At 41.8% G+C, this 17,438-nt stretch overlaps 1 protein-coding gene across 1 annotated transcript in view; it reads left to right on the forward strand.

Moving 5' to 3' along the window:
* LOC138349855 (uncharacterized) overlaps window positions 1–17,438 on the forward strand; it is a 242,317-nt gene that overhangs the window by 214,780 nt on the left and 10,099 nt on the right. Inside the window, exon 4 of the mRNA XM_069327655.1 lies at window positions 16,139–16,211. Within this exon, the coding sequence (XP_069183756.1) occupies window positions 16,139–16,211 (73 nt within the window). The remainder of the gene's footprint in view (window positions 1–16,138; window positions 16,212–17,438) is intronic.

A 17,438-nucleotide genomic window follows, 5' to 3' on the forward strand; every position in this document is an offset into this window, starting at 1 on the left:
TTAGGTAGGGAAAGGGAGCTGTGTTGGGCTCCCTGGAGCACCAGACCCCATAAACACGCCAGGAACCTCGCTACCGAATATTGGGAAGACTATTGATGTCTTCTGTAACCCTTGGTGATTATCCTTTTATCCTCTGCCTGCCCCCATCTTTATCCAGGGGGCTCACCCACCCTGTCCACCCATCCCTCTCACTATTACACTTAGCTCCGTCTTGACTTCTTTTTCCATGACTGTTTTCTATTTGGGTTTCACCTCTGATGGGAGTTTCTTTCGATTTCCTGTTCTTTTTTAGGTTTTCTGAGGACACATTTGATGTTATTTCTTTGTATGGTGTTTTTTTACTATCAATTCCATAACTTCTTTTAAGTTTTTAATTCTCATTTTTTTTTCCATGGATTATCCTTGCACTCTTTTGTGATCTTACACCACACTCATTCCCATTTATCACCTGCTGTTATTCCTTTTTTATTTGGCTTCTCATTTTCTATTACCCCTTTTTTTCTTATTCGTACTCGTCTCTTTGTTTTCAGCCTTAGTTCTTTGTCTTCTCCTTTATTTCAGACTCACTAAAAGCCTCTCACATCGTTCAGGCTCAGGTCCCTTCTCTGAAGAAAAGGAAATTTTGTGTGTGTGTGTTTTAGGTTTCCTGTGATTATACTTTTTGTAGTGGTGACTGTTCATTGGTAGTGGTGACTGTTCATTGGTAGTGGTGACTGTTTATTGGTAGTGGTGACTGTTTATTGGTAGTGGTGACTGTTTATTGGTAGTGGTGACTGTTTATTGGTAGTGGTGACTGTTTATTGGTAGTGGTGACTGTTTATTGGTAGTGGTGACTGTTTATTGGTAGTGGTGACTGTTTATTGGTAGTGGTGACTGTTTATTGGTAGTGGTGACTGTTTATTGGTAGTGGTGACTGTTTATTGGTAGTGGTGACTGTTCATTGGTAGTGGTGACTGTTTATTTGGTAGTGGTGACTGTTCATTGGTAGTGGTGACTGTTTATTGGTAGTGGTGACTGTTTATTTGGTAGTGGTGACTGTTTATTAGTAGTGGTGACTGTTCATTGGTAGTGGTGACTGTTTATTGGTAGTGGTGACTGTTTATTGGTAGTGGTGACTGTTTATTTGGTAGTGGTGACTGTTCATTGGTAGTGGTGACTGTTCATTGGTAGTGGTGACTGTTCATTGGTAGTGGTGACTGTTCGGTTGACAGTTGTCGACGTATGAGCTGTTGGTAATGTTAGATTGATGCTTTACTAATGTTGAACATTAGTGAGACATCAATCTAGGCGTTAGTGGAGCATCAATCTGAGCATTAGTGGAACATCTGAGCATTAGTGGAACATCTGAGCATTAGTGGAACATTGATCTAGGCATTAGTGGAGCATTAATCTAGCATTAGTGGAACATCTGAGCATTAGTGGAGCATTGATCTAGGCGTTAGTGGAGCATCAATCAGAGCATAAGTGGAGCATTCGAGCATTAGTGGAGCATCATTCTGAGCATCTTCACCGTCTCTCACCCCAGCATCCTTACCCTCTCTCACCTGAGCATCATTAGAGTCTCATCTGAGCATCACATACCTTCGTGGTGACATTTGAAGGCGCTCCTCCTATCAGTGATTGTTTCTGTACACCTGTTAAACATTTCCTCTGATTACATCGGGAGATTAATGGTCGTTAACCAGTCGGAGAGTTCTCACATTTACGGCAAATGATCCAAACACTTTTCCTTCGATTTCCCTTGTGTCTGACTCCACACAAGCACATGACGCGGGTGTGTGTTTATGTGTCATTCATTCAACAACCATTTAATGTTTTTTTTTCTCGTTGAACTGTTGGATTGAAAGCTAAGTGAAAGAGAATTAAAGGATAATACATCCTTATCCTGCTGATTCGTACTTCCTGCCTCTCCAATGGGTTTATTGGGTGAGGGGGAGGGAGGGGAATTATTAGGGGGGAAAGCACCAAGGTATTGCGACTTATATGGCACTTGGGAAGGGGTCAGGATAAGGATTTGGGATGGGACGGAGGGGGGGATGGAATGGTACTCAACCACTTGGGCGGTCTGGGATTGAACGCTGACTTGAAATTACTACTAAAAGGGAAAAACAAAACTGATAAAAGTTAGGGGAGAATAACCCCGAGTTTCTGACATCTAAATTTTGAGAGACAGACACATACATACATTGTAAAATGCATACGGGGTACTGGATCGATCCGGTGCCCAGGCTTTTCCCCCTACACACACACACACACACACACACACACACACACACACACACACACACACACACACACACACACACACACACACACACACACACACACTGTCTACCGTCAGACTCATTCTCACCATCCTCCCCACCATCACTTGAATAATCTTCAATATACACACTCTCTTCATTGTAAACACCATATACATTCCACCCCCCTAGACTCATCCTCCCCATCTCCTATTAAATACCTTCCCCATATCTCACTACAAACAAATTCCAAGTGTTATGAAATACACTACCTGTCTCAAATCCTCCCCCCCCCCCCCCCCAGCACTTGCATGCTCTTTCCCCTATTTCCTACCTCCCAGCACACACACACACCTGCTGTCTCTTACCCTGTCTCACCTTTAGCCTGCCTCTGTCCTACCAGCTCACACATGTGACTTTTCCCCCACGACATCTCAACTGTCAGTGGTGTATACATGATTATCTGTGGCTCTGATTGACTGTTGTCCACTTAACGCGTTCTTACATAACTATGTCTGTTATGACTTTCTGTTATGTCTACATGGCTCTGGGCTGCGATATCTACATGGCTGTGTGTGTGTACTCTGAACAGTGCTAAATATTGGTCACTCCTGACAAACGTGAATTTCATAGTTTTGGGAAAAAATACAATTTCGTCAGTTATTAGCAAAAAACATGAATACTAAATTGTTTGTTTCCGGTTTCTGACCGACTCTAAATTTACCTATTCCCCTAACCTATTTTGGAACCTGAAAAACTGCCAGTTACAAATTTCAGCATTCGTGAATTTAGTATGTAATATCCATATAGTGCCTTAAACACGTGGGCAAATGGCAAACATGGATTATTTTGGCTTGGTTCTAAAAATGGTAAATATGATTGTGAAAATAAGCTGAGAGTAACAATTTGTTAAGATCTAAAACCAAACCAGCGGTTTATTAATATAATAAAAATAAAATAAAACAATTAAACCATAACAAATACAATTATTTTAAATCATTTTTTACAAAAATAGTATCGGCCAAAACTATTGTTATTATTTACGAATATTATTTTGTAAGTTTAACACGCGCTTTGGAGACTTCATTTCCGATTTTTTTAATCTTTGCTTCGGTTTGTTTTATATTAGATATAAATTGTCTTGACAACCCATAAACCAACACATCATTTCTCCCTCAGTGTCAGGAGATCTTCTTAAGATTGAGAGACCGGAAGCTGCATTGTCTTGAGAGCAGAACGATAAAAGTTTTACCTGTAATGAGATGCTGGCCACCATTTCTAATGCCCTAGCAGGGGACAGAATGCCGCTGATTTGTCATAAATCCCTTCCCTCTCATTGTTCCTATGAATTTTTTTCCAGCTGAATTTTGAACTTACGAACTGTATTGACATTCTCAGTCTGAATGGGTAGTCAATTCTATGGGGTTTATATGGTTGAAAACCCCATGTATTGTTCACTATTCTGTATGGTGTAATCATAAGCTTGAATTAATATCTTCCAATTTGCTCAATATTTTAACAGGTTCGGTTCGATGATGAATGGAACGAGGGTGTAACTGCCTGGTAGTTGATATACATTGGCACGAGGCTTCAGCGCGTGTCATCCTGTATACGTAGCTAATGACAATTGTTTTAATGGGTTTGGGTAATTAGTTTCCCGCTCCAGATTACGTCGTGTTGCCTGTCTGTTGATAATGAATTTCGTTTTAAAGCTGGAGATGTAATGTGGACAAAAAAATATATGATTTTAAAGCATTAAAATTGTCACTATTTAAGTATTCTTCGGTTCACGATTATTAATAGTCGTGGGTTACTACACAACTTGGGACTGTTTGTGTGTGTGTGGTGACCCAGGCACCATAGGAGGGATCACCACAGAACTTGGTGATAGAAGCGGGAGACAGACGCTCCCTGCTCCTTGAAGGTGTCGTTGAGTAATTTCTGATTTTTATTTACCAATAGATACACACACACACACATGGTGGGTTGCGCTTGTAATCGTTTTTCTGTATGACATTTGATTTTTGCTTTCCAACTCTTAAGAATGCATTACCAAACACACACACACACACACACACACACACACACACACACACACACACACACACTCTTTCTCTCAGATGAGCCACAGTGACGTTAGAAATACAAATTTAAGTGTCAGGGTAGTTAACAAATGGAATGCATTAAGTAGTGTTGTGGTGGAGGCTGACTCCATACACAGTTTTAAATGTAGATATGATAGAGCCCAGTAGGCTCAGGAATCTGTTCACCAGTTGATTGACAGTTGAGAGGCGGGACCAAAGAGCCATAGCACAATTAGGTAAGTACAATTAGGTAAGTACACACAGCAAAGCTTGTAGAAGTAGTAGAGAGGAACTTCCTGATACAACAGGAAGGACTCAAGATGAAGAAGAGGTGGTGACCAACCAGTGTAGCTAGTCGTGACACTGAATGACACTGAAAACACTGACACTGAAGAGACACAGACACAGTGTCAAGAGTGAAAACACTCTTGACACTGAATGACACTGAAAACACTGACTATGAAAGCTCACCAGGAGCGAGTGACCATTGTGCTTTAATCTTTGAATACATGGTGCCAATGAAGGCTATTAGAAGATAACAAGGGCAAGAATGGCTAGCATACAGGATAGCAGAATAGCAGGGGGAGGAGGAGAGGAAGGCAGGGGTGGAGGAGAGGAAGGCAGGGGGTGGTGGAGAGGAAGGCAGGGGTGGAGGAGAGGAAGGCAGGCGGTGGTGGAGAGGGAGGCAGGGGGGGGGAACCAACGCCACACTGGTGGTCCACAATGAATAACCTCGTTCATTTCTTCACTAATGACCATGTGATTCCCAAACCCTTTTTTTTTTATTTTAAACCTGAACTATTCTTTCAATACTTTGCAAACAAGTAAATTGCATTCCCATCATCTTTAAATTAAGATCAAATTTCTGAAGTAAATAACCTGTGGTTTGCGGCCCTGGGGCCAGATTCACGAAGCAGTTACGCAAGCACTTACGAACTTGTACATCTTTACTCTATCTTTGGCGGCTTTGTTTACAATTATTAAACAGCTAATGAGTTCGGAAGCACCAGGAGGCTGTTTATAACAATAACAACAGTTGATTGGCAAGTTTTCACGCTTGTAAACTGTTTAATAAATGTAACCAAAGCCGTCAAAGATGGAGGAAAGATGTACACGTTCGTAAGTACTTGCGTAACTGCTTCGTGAATCTGGCACCCAGGTCAAGTCCAACTCCAGCCTACCTAGTTGCAGTCGGTTGCAACCCAATCCGTTAAAAATGCAACGTAGCAGAAACAAATCAAACCCCTTTATAATTCTGATGTTTTCTGTGCATCTCGATGGGTTAGGTGGGTTGCTTAGGTTTGCAGGTTCCCGGTTAAGCAAAACAGTTTCATTTTTTTACGGAGTGATGAATGTGAGCCATTACTGTGCCCTCCTTAGAGGCAACTAAGCAGAGAGTGCTCAGTGGGGAAGTTTGTTATCATAATATTGGTATATATTTTTCTATTTGTCTTAGGTAAATTGGCCGATGAATCTTCAGTGGGTAAAGATGATATAATGAGCTTTTGATAACTGGATCCTGGTTCGATTCATAACTTGTAACTCATCAATGTATGTATTTCTTCACCTCACCTGATGATTATTGAAGGGTTTATTCTCTACAACGTTTCGTTCCTCTCTGGAACATCTTCGAGTAAGGACTGAATGCACAAGGTGCAGATTTATCTTGAATTCACATATGGAAGAGGTGAAGTTGTGTGGAGCAAGGGTGAAGTAATCACACATGGGTGAAGAAATAGGGAAATAATGGGGGAATGGATGCCAATCAGACATTGGGTAAGGCCGTGGGGGAAGAGAACTGGGTAGAAATGTTGTTATCTGGTGCTGTATGGTGAGGTCTGGGTCTCTTCGCTCGCCTACAACAGCCTGATACATACAGGTGTATCATGTATTAACGCGTTTTTACCTTTATTCCTGTTCTCTGCACTGAGCTTCCCGTGCGAGGGGCCACAGTTGCTCTCCTCTACACCTCAGTGCCTCACAAAATGCCCGTGGCCACGCTCAGGGCCACGCTCAGGACCACACACTCAGGGCCACACTCAGAGGCCACGCTCAGAGCATTCATCTCCGTCACTAACATGCACTTGAGCATGCTTGTGTCCAGGGGCCACGCTCTATTACCTCCAGTAGGGGACGTCCACCCAGCCGTTCCACCGTCCCAGCCGCCCTAACAACCTTTCTCCTAGCCGTCCCAGCCAGCTGAGCACACCCACACGCAGCCAGTGGGCGGGCTGGGTGTGGGGGATCTCGGGGGATCCGCTTCGTACCTCGCTGTTCTCTGCCATTGATCATCAAATTACTTGATCGTTGATGCTATTATTGTTACGTGCTGCGTACAGTTGCAAAGTTGTCTCGTGTTTTATCCTATGCCATGGTCCGCTGTCTGCAGCGTCTGCTCTCTAGTACCTACTAGCTGCGGTAGCTGTCTGCTTACTCTTCCTATCATTAAGCTTTCCGGTTATAATTTATTTTGTATTGTCTCTTTTAGTGTCTGCGTGGCCTCCGTGGCCTGCTCGTCCTGTCTCCTTGGCCTGCTTGTCCTGTCTCCATGGCCTGCTCGTCCTGTCTCCTTGGCCTGCTTGTCCTGTCTTTCATGGCCTGCTCGTCCTGTCTCCTTGGCCTGCTTGTCCTGTCTCCTTGGCCTGCTCGTCCTGTCTCCTTGGCCTGATTGTCCTGTCTCCGTGGCCTGCTCGTTCTGTCTCCTTGGCCTGCTTGTCCTGTCTCCATAGCCTGCTCGTCCTGTCTCCATAGCCTGCTCGTCCTGTCTCCATAGCCTGCTCGTCCTGTCTCCATAGCCTGCTCGTCCTGTCTCCATAGCCTGCTCGTCCTGCCTCTATAGCCTGCTCGTCCTGTCGTATGTTAGTGTCACTGCCCCTGAGGTCCAATCCCGCCCGTGTTATTGCTTCAGGCCATAGAAGGGAAGGGAGATGAAGAGCAAATCACATCTGTGCTCGAAGGATTGATTCTGCCAGGTGGTACAGGTGAAGACTCGAAAAAAAAAACTGGAAACCATTGAAACCAGAATATTGGAAGATTAGGATGAAAGTATAGACTGTCAAGCAGCATTATTAATTCTATAAAATAACTTGAACTATAGTCGACAAGTAGAGTCGCGCAGGGGGGAAAAAGTGGGAACGTTTTGGCTATTATGCTGTTATATTGGTGAAGGTAAGGCGGGGAAGTGTTGGCTATTGACAGCTCGGGCCACACGTGTTGCCTGATAAAAACTTCTCGTGTGTAAAATTCGACTAATTTACTGGGCGAGCGTTATATTCTGTCGCTGGCTTAAAGGTGGGAGGCCAGGACAACCGGGTTCTTGGACAGGTAAAGTGAAGTTGTGAGATTCAAGAAAGAATCTACACCATCAGGAAAAAAAAGACATTCTACGTGAATCGGAAAGAGGTATATTTGTTACCTCTTCACTTCGTGGATTTGGGAGTGGATATAACTGTAACAGTAAACAAGTGGCACACCAAGTCATGATAACATCATCAGCATATGTGACGCTGGCAAATATTCTGACTTTCAATCCTTTCACTGCTTCAATTGCTACTATGGATTCTATCACTTATTTTGTTAACTCATTTAAGACAAGTGCTACTTAAGCTTTAAAACCCTAAATAAAGGCACTGTCAACCATGAATATATGACATTTGGAGAACTCTTCTTCCAATTAATCTAAGATGCAAAACCACTCCTCAGAGGGATAGAAGCCCTAAACAAGAAAATAATCAACAATGAATATCCCGTCATATTCAATGAAACATCAAATGAAAACTTGTTACCAATATTCACCAATATAATACCCACAAGACCCAGCATTCCGCAACACAGAATTCTCCTATAGGCAAGACCTCATACGGCATCAACTAAATACTAAAGCCATGCAAACCCTTTAACAGCAGGATTAACAGCAGTTCAATAAATGGACCCAATTCGACAGCCCCAAACAACTTAGGGGAAATCATCAACAGCGACCTACGCAAACTAAATCATCAACACATAACTCAGGTAGAAACGAAGGCCCTAGGAAAGTTGTCAGCCCTAAAGGGTGGACAGTTAAAGATTACACGTGCGAAAGATGGCGACATAAACATTAAAATCTTCGAACTTACTCAGGACCAACAAGACCTCTTGAACCTTGCTCTAAACTGTCCCTTCCTATGAATACCTAACATTAAAAAAAAGCGCCTTGAAACCGAAATGCTTCTAGGCATCATCACCAAGGTAAGGGACAAAAAAAAGTCATCACCATTGACACACTTCAGGCTGAACACGTCACACTTCAGACTGAACACGTCACACTTCAGATAACGAAGAACACACTCATCGAAAATCCTGACCCAACGACTCTGCATTATAGCTGGTGCTGAACGTTTAAGTTTCCGTCGTGTTCTTGTAGTTCGCAGAGTGTAAGTTGGTGCTAGTTGGCTATTGATGCGAGGTTTGGTTTAATTGGTGTATAATGCCTCGCCAGTCTTGTACTCACCTAATTGTACTCACCTAATTGTGCTTGCGGGGGTTGAGCTTTGGCTCTTTGGTTCCGCCTCTCAACTGTCAATCAACTGGTGTACAGATTCCTGAGCCTACTGGGCTCTATCATACCTACATTTGAAACTGTGTATGGAGTCAGCCTCCACCACATCACTTCCTAGTGCATTCCATTTATTAACTACTCTGACACTGAAAAAATTCTTTCTAACGTCTCTGTGGCTCATCTGGGTACTAAGTTTCCACCTGTGTCCCCTTGTTCGTGTCCCACCCGTGCTGAAGAGTTTGTCTTTGTCCACCCTGTCAATTCCCCTGAGAATTTTGTAGGTGGTTATCATGTCTCCCCTTACTCTTCTGTTTTCCAGGGATGTGAGGTTCAGCTCCTTTAGCCTTTCCTCGTAGCTCAATCCTCTCAGTTCCGGGACGAGCCTGGTGGCATACCGCTGAATCTTCTTGTGTTGTCACTGTTGTGATGTATAATGCCTCGCCAGTCTTCCGTTGTCGCTGTTGTGATGTATAATGCCTCGCCAGTCTTGTGGTGTCACTGTTGTGATGTATAATGCCTCGCCAGTCTTCCGTTGTCGCTGTTGTGATGTATAATGCCTCGCCAGTCTTCCGTTGTCGCTGTTGTGATGTATAATGCCTCGCCAGTCTTGTGGTGTCACTGTTGTGATGTATAATGCCTCGCCAGTCTTCCGTTGTCGCTGTTGTGATGTATAATGCCTCGCCAGTCTTGTGGTGTCACTGTTGTGATGTATAATGCCTCGCCAGTCTTCTGTTGTCGCTGTTGTGATGTATAATGCCTCGCCAGTCTTCTGTTTTCGCTGTTGTGATGTATAATGCCTCGCCAGTCTTCTGTTGTCACTGTTGTGATGTATAATGCCTCGCCGATGCCCAGTCTTCTGTTGTCACTGTTGTGATGTATAATGCCTTTGCCGATGCCCAGTCTTCTGTCGCCGCTGTATCTGTCAATTATTTTGATGTTGTTTGCGAGGATATCTTATAAACCAACTCATTCTCCTGTTTAGATAGCAGTTTTTGTAACTATGTGCACCATAGTACAAAGATTACCGTTCTAAGCAATTAGTAGAACTATGTACTATTCACTTTATTGAGTCGGAAAAAATGAAGTTAAAATACAAACTTCAATATTTCTAGCCCTTGTATAGTACACATATGTACTATATTAGGCCTCAGATATCGTGTATTTGGCCTAGGAAGGTTAGATTAGGTTAGGTTAGTTTGTCTTAGCAACATAAGTAGAAAATAGTTTTCTAGTTTGTTCAAGTCAAGAGTGCCAATTTCTACTTTCTATTTTCGTTGTACGTCGGTATATGTACTATGGTGCTCATCGTTACTATAGGTACTATCAAAACAGAAGGATAGGCTGCATAAACAATCCTAAGATAACGACATCCCTTTCAAGATGTCTAATTATATGACAAGCAGCAAGGCACATGTAGTCTCCATACATAACCAGACCATCACAAGATATATAAAATATTGTATATAAAATAAAGATATATAAAATATTGTATACAAAATAAAGATATATAAAATATTGTATATAAAATAAAGATATATTAAGTATTGTATATAAAAATATTTACATAAAATAAAGATATATAAAATACTGTATATAAAATAAAATCCCTCGAAAATAAATTTTGATTTAATACCTTTAGTACGTATTTAATTAAGACATTTTCGCCATATATATATATTCAAATAAAATCCCCATGATGTTTTTATGCATTTAGCGAAAGTATTATACATATTATTTTGTAGTGGGTTTGAAGACAAAACAGGACGCTAGATTGCTTTGTGTAGAGGCCAGCAGCGGCCCCCACAACAATGGCCTTAGAAAATGCCTCCTTTCCTGGCTGTCAACTTTATTTTACTCTCTTTGTACTGGTGCTCGGCAGTAAGCAAAGTTTCCGGAGTGGTTTTGTCTCTCTCCACTTGGTTATGCAGGAGCCTGCAAGGCTGAGACCACTGCAGGTAAATTGTGACACCTTCCAGGATCTATTGTCCGCTTTTAACTGCCGGAGGTTCCAGCCTGTGGTGGCTCTGGCTCCACTCATTGTCCTCCCTGTGGACCGCACGCTGGTGTAATGACTTCGCCTTACCTTTGCGATATTTTTAGCCCAACCACTTGGGACTGGACGGTAGAGCGACGGTCTCGCTTCATGCAAGTTGGCGTTCAATCCCCGACCGTCCACAAGTGGTTGGGCACCATTCCTTCCCTCCGTCCCATCCCAAATCCTTATCCTGACCAATTCCCAGGGCTTTATAGTCGTAATGGCTTTGCGCTTTCTCCTGATCGTTCCCTTCCCCCCCCCCCTTTTGCGATGTTCTTGGGGCTCAACGACCCCGCGGCCCGGTCCTCGACCAGGCCTCCTATTATATTATACACATATTATGCAACTTTCACACCGGAAAGTTGTATAATATTTAATATTTTTAATTATTAATTAATTAATATTTAATTAATTAATATAATTAATTAATTATAATTATATTTATAATTAATTATTATTTTAATTATCCACGACAACCCAACAATTCGTGCACGTCATTAGTGTGGCCAACGAGCCACAACGTAGGTTGTTAATGTAGTTAAGATTATACGCTACATCAATTTAAACAGATGTTAATATCTGTGTGTTTGTGTGTTAGCTGTATGTACGCCCGGATATCTTTGAACGCAATTTTTTTGCGTTTAAAGATATCTATTAAATTTTTTTTAGTAGATATCTTTTTATTCAACTAAAATTTTTTGGCATGGCTTTCTCATTTTACCCAGGGAACTTCATAGGTTACATTGGACTCCAGCTCTTGGGCCCTATCTTTAGGGATCATTTTTTTTGTCCATAACAATGGAAGGGAAGGGAAATATCGGGGAAAATCGACAAGCCATTAAAACTATATAGCAATTGGACCATATCATGATATGGTTTTGGGATGGGAAGGGACGGGGGGGGGGAGGAGGAATGGTGCCCAACCACTTGGACGGTCGGGGATTGAACGCTGACCTGCATGAAGCGAGACCGCTACTCTACCGTCCAGCCCAAGTGGTTGGACACCATTCCGTTCCTCCAGTCCCATCCCAAATCTTTATCCTGATCCCTTCCAAGTATTATATAGTTTTAATGGCTTGGCGCTTTCTCCTTTCGCCTGAAAAAAACTGAAAAAAAACTTCGAACACTACCATAACAATGGAAACGTTCGAAGCTTTTTATTAGTGTGTTCCATGACACAATCATAACTCGGTTTTTATTGCAGCAAACAGATTCGAAAACCAGTTTTCAAACCCTTAGGAAGATCAGAAAAGCCGGCCATATATGTGAGGACGTACACGGTTCCTGGTGCCAGATTCACGAAGCAGTTACTCAAGTACTTACGAACGTGTACATCTTTCCTCAATCTTTGACGACTTTGGTTACATTTATTAAACAGTTTAAAAGCAAACAAACTTGCCAATCAACCGTTGGTATTGTTATAAACAGCCTCCTGGTGCTTCGCAGCTCATTAACTGTTTAATAACTGTAAACAAAGTCGCCAAAGATACAGAAAATCAGTATAGGTTCGTAAGTGCTTGCGTAACTGCTTCGTGAATCAGGCCCCTGGAGGAATGAATACACCGATTGGTGTATTTCGCTTGTCAATGTATACACCTTACTGAGTTTGTCTTACTGAAATATGCTCAGGGCTAAAGTATACTTGATGGTTAGTCAGTAAACTATTGTGTTTACCAATTAGTGACCACGGGGACGTGAGGTTAAGCTCGTTGTGTCCCGCCTACAATCCTTCTTGTACTAGATTGTTTCAAATCGAACGATTCAGACGTTCGAATTCTTGGTCGAGTCTGGCCAAAAGGTTGTAAATAGAGGTTATCTTATCTTGAGGTTATCTTGAGATGATTTCGGGGCTTTAGTGTCCCTGCTGCCCGGTCCTCGACCAGGCCTCCACCCCCAGGAAGCAGCCCGTGACAGCTGACTAACTCCCAGGTACCTATTTACTGCTAGGTAACAGGGGCATTCAGGGTGAAAGAAACTTTGCCCATTTGTTTCTGCCTCGTGCGGGAATCGAACCCGCGCCACAGAATTACGAGTCCTGCGCGCTATCCACCAGGCTACGAGGCCACAAACGATGTGGCTTCTACAATTTTTTCTTTCAGTGCATTTCACTTGTTGACCACTCGTAAAGGGTGCGATTATTTCCTAACATTTCTTTGACTTATATTCATTTCCAACTTCCACTTTTGTCCTCTCGTCCTGCTTTCACACAATTTCAAGAGGCTGTGTTTGTCCACCTCGTCTATTCCCCCCTCGGTATCTTGTAAGTTGTGATCATATCCCTTCTGGTTATGAAGAGATATGATCCAAGGCATCCTCATTGCTTAAACGCCCTCTTAGCTCCGGCATTAATCTTGTAGCAAACCTCTTATCCTTTTAGAAGTTTGGTGTTATGGATCACAAGGAATGGGAATCAATGCCAGTGCTTAATATTCCAGTTTTGGTGAAACAAAAGCTTAAGAAGGTTGTCTTAAAAAGAGTCTTGATTCTGGTTTCTGAATGATGTTTTGATTATGGTTTCTAAAGTAGATTTTGATTCTGGTTTATAAACGACGTTTTAATGTTTTCCAGAATACCATTTGCTGCTTATGTCACCCTATTTACGTGTAAATATGGTATTATTATTAGTATTATTGGTATTGGAATTATATCCACTCCCAAATCTTTTTCTCCTGTAGTTACCTTCCTGGATGTTTTGTTGACAGGTCTCTTGCAGCTCCATTTAGTTATAGAGTTGGTGGTTTTGGGCTAGTGGTGGTGTCCAGTATTAGTAATTACTGTGGTGGTGGCTGTAGTAGTTACGTAGATGTTAAGGTGTGATAACTGTATCACAAGGTAAATACCCTTGATTCTACCTAGGCTTTCCTCTCCTGCAAGGAAAGCCAAGCTTGTCCTGACGCAGGTTGGCCATGTAAAACTAATTTTATACGGTACAGTTTCAAGAGTCAAGTGAGGCCAATGCAGGCCTCAAAATCCATCGAGTCTTTGATCCATGAAGACCTGTTTGGTGTCTTCCGAAGCTCTCTATGTCTCGATCTCCTTGCATATTTTTTCGTAGCATTTTTTAGTGGCTTTTATCATCTCCTTTTTTGAGCCACAAAAACAAGAAATCATGATTTTTAGGTGAGGTCGACTTCGCTACCGAAACATTTTGTGTTTCTCACGAGGAAACCAAGCTAAATAAAGTTATATAACTGTCTTTCTTCAATTGAAGTCTTATACAATTTAGGATGGAAATATCAGAAGTTTGGGCCAAAGAAACGTGTTTATTTTCTTGGTATTATTCATTCGTTTCTGAAAAGGGAAAATTTGTATAAATTTTTCCGTTTCCACATCTGCATATTTCTTTGTCTTATTACTTGCTATTTGGTTTTGCTTGCACTGTTTTAGTTCTCAGCTTTGGATTCAAAGAAGAAAAGTGTATGGGTACACAGGAGGAAAGTGTATGGGTACACAGGAGGAAAGTGTATGGGTATACAGGAGGAAAGTGTATGGGTATACAGGAGGAAAGTGTATGGGTACACAGGAGGAAAGTGTATGGGTATACAGGAGGAAAGTGTATGGGTATACAGGAGGAAAGTGTATGGGTATACAGGAGGAAAGTGTATGGGTATACAGGAGGAATGTGTATGGGTACACAGGAGGAATGTGTATGGGTACACAGGAGGAAAGTGTATGGGTATACAGGAGGAAAGTATATGGGTACACAGAAGAAAAATAACTTGAAAATACCAGTTATGAAACCTAGACAGGACGGTATAGAAGCCTGGACAGGAGGGTAGAAGCCTGGATAGGAGGGTAGAAGCCTGGAGAGGACGGTATAGAAGCCTGAACAAGAGGGTGTAGAAGCCTGCAAATCTCTTAAGAGTTGTATTCGCTGAGAACTGACCCTGATCCACAAGACTATTATGCTACGAAATCAAATTATCCTGGCACACGAAACTGTCGTAGCAAAATAAAATGGTCATTACTACGAAACACAATTGGCAATTACAGTGGTAACATTGGATACAAAAAATGCCCGTGGGACTTTTTCCGAACTTTTTTAGAAAACAATACTTTTTTTTTACAATAGACATCGTACGCATTGCGTTCGTTAGGTTTCAATATCATAATTAAACCCGAGGAATTACGCGCGTTGAAAGAAATTATATTCAAATAATATTTTGGTTAGGAAAATGTATCAGATATGATACAAATGTAAATAGTACTGGATTAAATACAAAATACATAATAGTACAAATACAGTAGGAAGAATTCATTCTAAATTTGAAACCATTTTATAGATCAAGAAGCATGGAATATATACAGGATAACAGCATGTTGGCTAAGGGGAAAACATGTCCACATATACAACATGTCCACGTACTCAAAATGTCCACATGTAAAACACAGGTGATAGTGACGGTACAGTGAACTGACTTTGAAGAGTAGAGACAAGTCCCACGTGGTTGTTCCTTTGTCCCAGTGGAACGGAACAACTCCCCCCTCCACCCCCCCCCCCCCCAAGTTGGGAAATTGCAACAGTATACGCAACTTTGGAAATGGATTGTTACGGTAAGTTGCGAAAGTTGACTATATTGCTTGTGATTCTGTATCCTTGGGCCAAAGTGTACCTTTGTACCATGGCCTGAGTACATGGTTTGTACCTGAGCACACACATACACACTAACTAACCCGAGTTAGTGTGTGGAAAAAAATCAATTGATTGATTGACAATTGATAGTTGATAGTTGACACACAACATGATTCTACATGTTTGTGTTCTTCAATTCTGATCTAAAGGTTTCGTCCTGTTTTCCCCATACATATTTCGTTGCAATCTCTGCAAGGTGATATATATAAACGTCTCCCAGATTTCAATCATCTCCTTGAAGTCTAATCTATTACAAGTCTATTCCATTACAAGTCTATGAGACTATTCTTACAAGTCTTTTTTCCCCCCTAATTATATTTGGGTAATTGAAACCAATTTTACGTCTTGTATAAATTACATTACGGGTCAGTTTATTTAACAGTGAGATATATGGTAATTTCAAAACGAGGTGACCTGAACGAGGTGGTTGGTGACCTGACCCCATCTCGATATACAATAGGTTTTAACACGTGGTTACATGACCTGAGCAGCAGTGCCTCTCTGGGCTTGACTAGCGTGTCACTGCCGTCTCTCTCTCTCTCTCTCTCCCTCACTAGCATGTCACTGTCACACTCACTACTAACCAGCGTGTGTATTCTCCCACAGGCGGTGATGGCGTGCTTGTGGGCGTGGGTCACACTGGCCACACTCTTCACCCTCACACTCTTTGTCGCACCAGGTGAGTTACGAGTGAGATTTGCAAAGGTTGGTGAGTAAAACTGTCTACAGCTGGTGGGTCAAACTGTCTACAGCTGGTGGGTCAAACTGTCTACAGCTGGTGGGTCAAACTGTCTACAGCTAGTGGGTTAAACTGTCTACAGCTGGTGGGTCAAACTGTCTACAGCTGGTGGGTCAGACTGTCTACAGCTGGTAAGTCAAACTGTCTACAGTACAGAGCCGACAGTAAGGATACTGTAAAGAGAGCAGTGACAGTATCACCGTTAGAGCCGAACGAGGCTCTACCCTGTCTTCCTCCGTGACAGTTGAAATCAGAACAGTCTGTGAGAAAGTAGACAGCAGGACAGTCTGTGCGGAAATAGACAGCAGGACAGTCAGTAAGACAGTCAAGCAAGACAGGGACTGTAAGGAAAAAAATGCGATTTGATAAACGCTTACAATGGAAGCCCAAAACTTGACAAACTCTTAAATAATAACTCCAGGTCTTACACCCACACACATTATTGACAGTAAAATTACAGCATGAAATACTTACTTGAGGTACATTTCAGAATTTATTACTGAATGGCCTTAATCAATACAGCAAAAGAATCCCCGCGATTTGATTCTCTGTCTCCCTTGAAACCTGTAGGTAACTAATGGGTCCAATCTAAGGGGAAATGAAAGGGGAGTTTATAGAGGACAACCATCCCGGGGATGGATAGGCAAATCATCAGGGTTTTCATGTAATTATCTTCTACTGTAAGCGTTTAGTGGTGAAAGACTTTACTAGGGAAGCTTGTAAGGTAACATTTGACTAGTTAATCTCAGTAAAAAGCTTTGTAACACCTAATTGGGCCAAAGCATTTGTGTGTTCACTTATGAAAGTCGAACATCTTTCCCAATCAACCTATCCTTAGGCTGAACTCTTTCAGGGGGGTCGTCGACCCCTAAGACGCATTCATTAATTTTAAAATGCAATATATTAAAAAAAAATTATTTTCTCAAATACATGAGAATATTAATATTTACTTGAAAGTATTAAATAGTTAGGTTTAGATCACACAATAGCCTGAAGAATCAATCGGAAAACATTTAGTCCAGGGAGGCAAGTTCGATACAAGTGCATAGCCACACTATTTTCCTCGTGAGTGAATTCGTTTGATAAAAATAAATGTAACACTGAAGACCAAAGGAGAGAAACAGAGAAAAGAAAAATGATTGAGTTATGGCGTCTTTGAAGTTTAAG

This window comes from Procambarus clarkii, chromosome 20, assembly GCF_040958095.1.
Source record: "Procambarus clarkii isolate CNS0578487 chromosome 20, FALCON_Pclarkii_2.0, whole genome shotgun sequence".
NCBI lineage: Eukaryota > Metazoa > Arthropoda > Malacostraca > Decapoda > Cambaridae > Procambarus > Procambarus clarkii.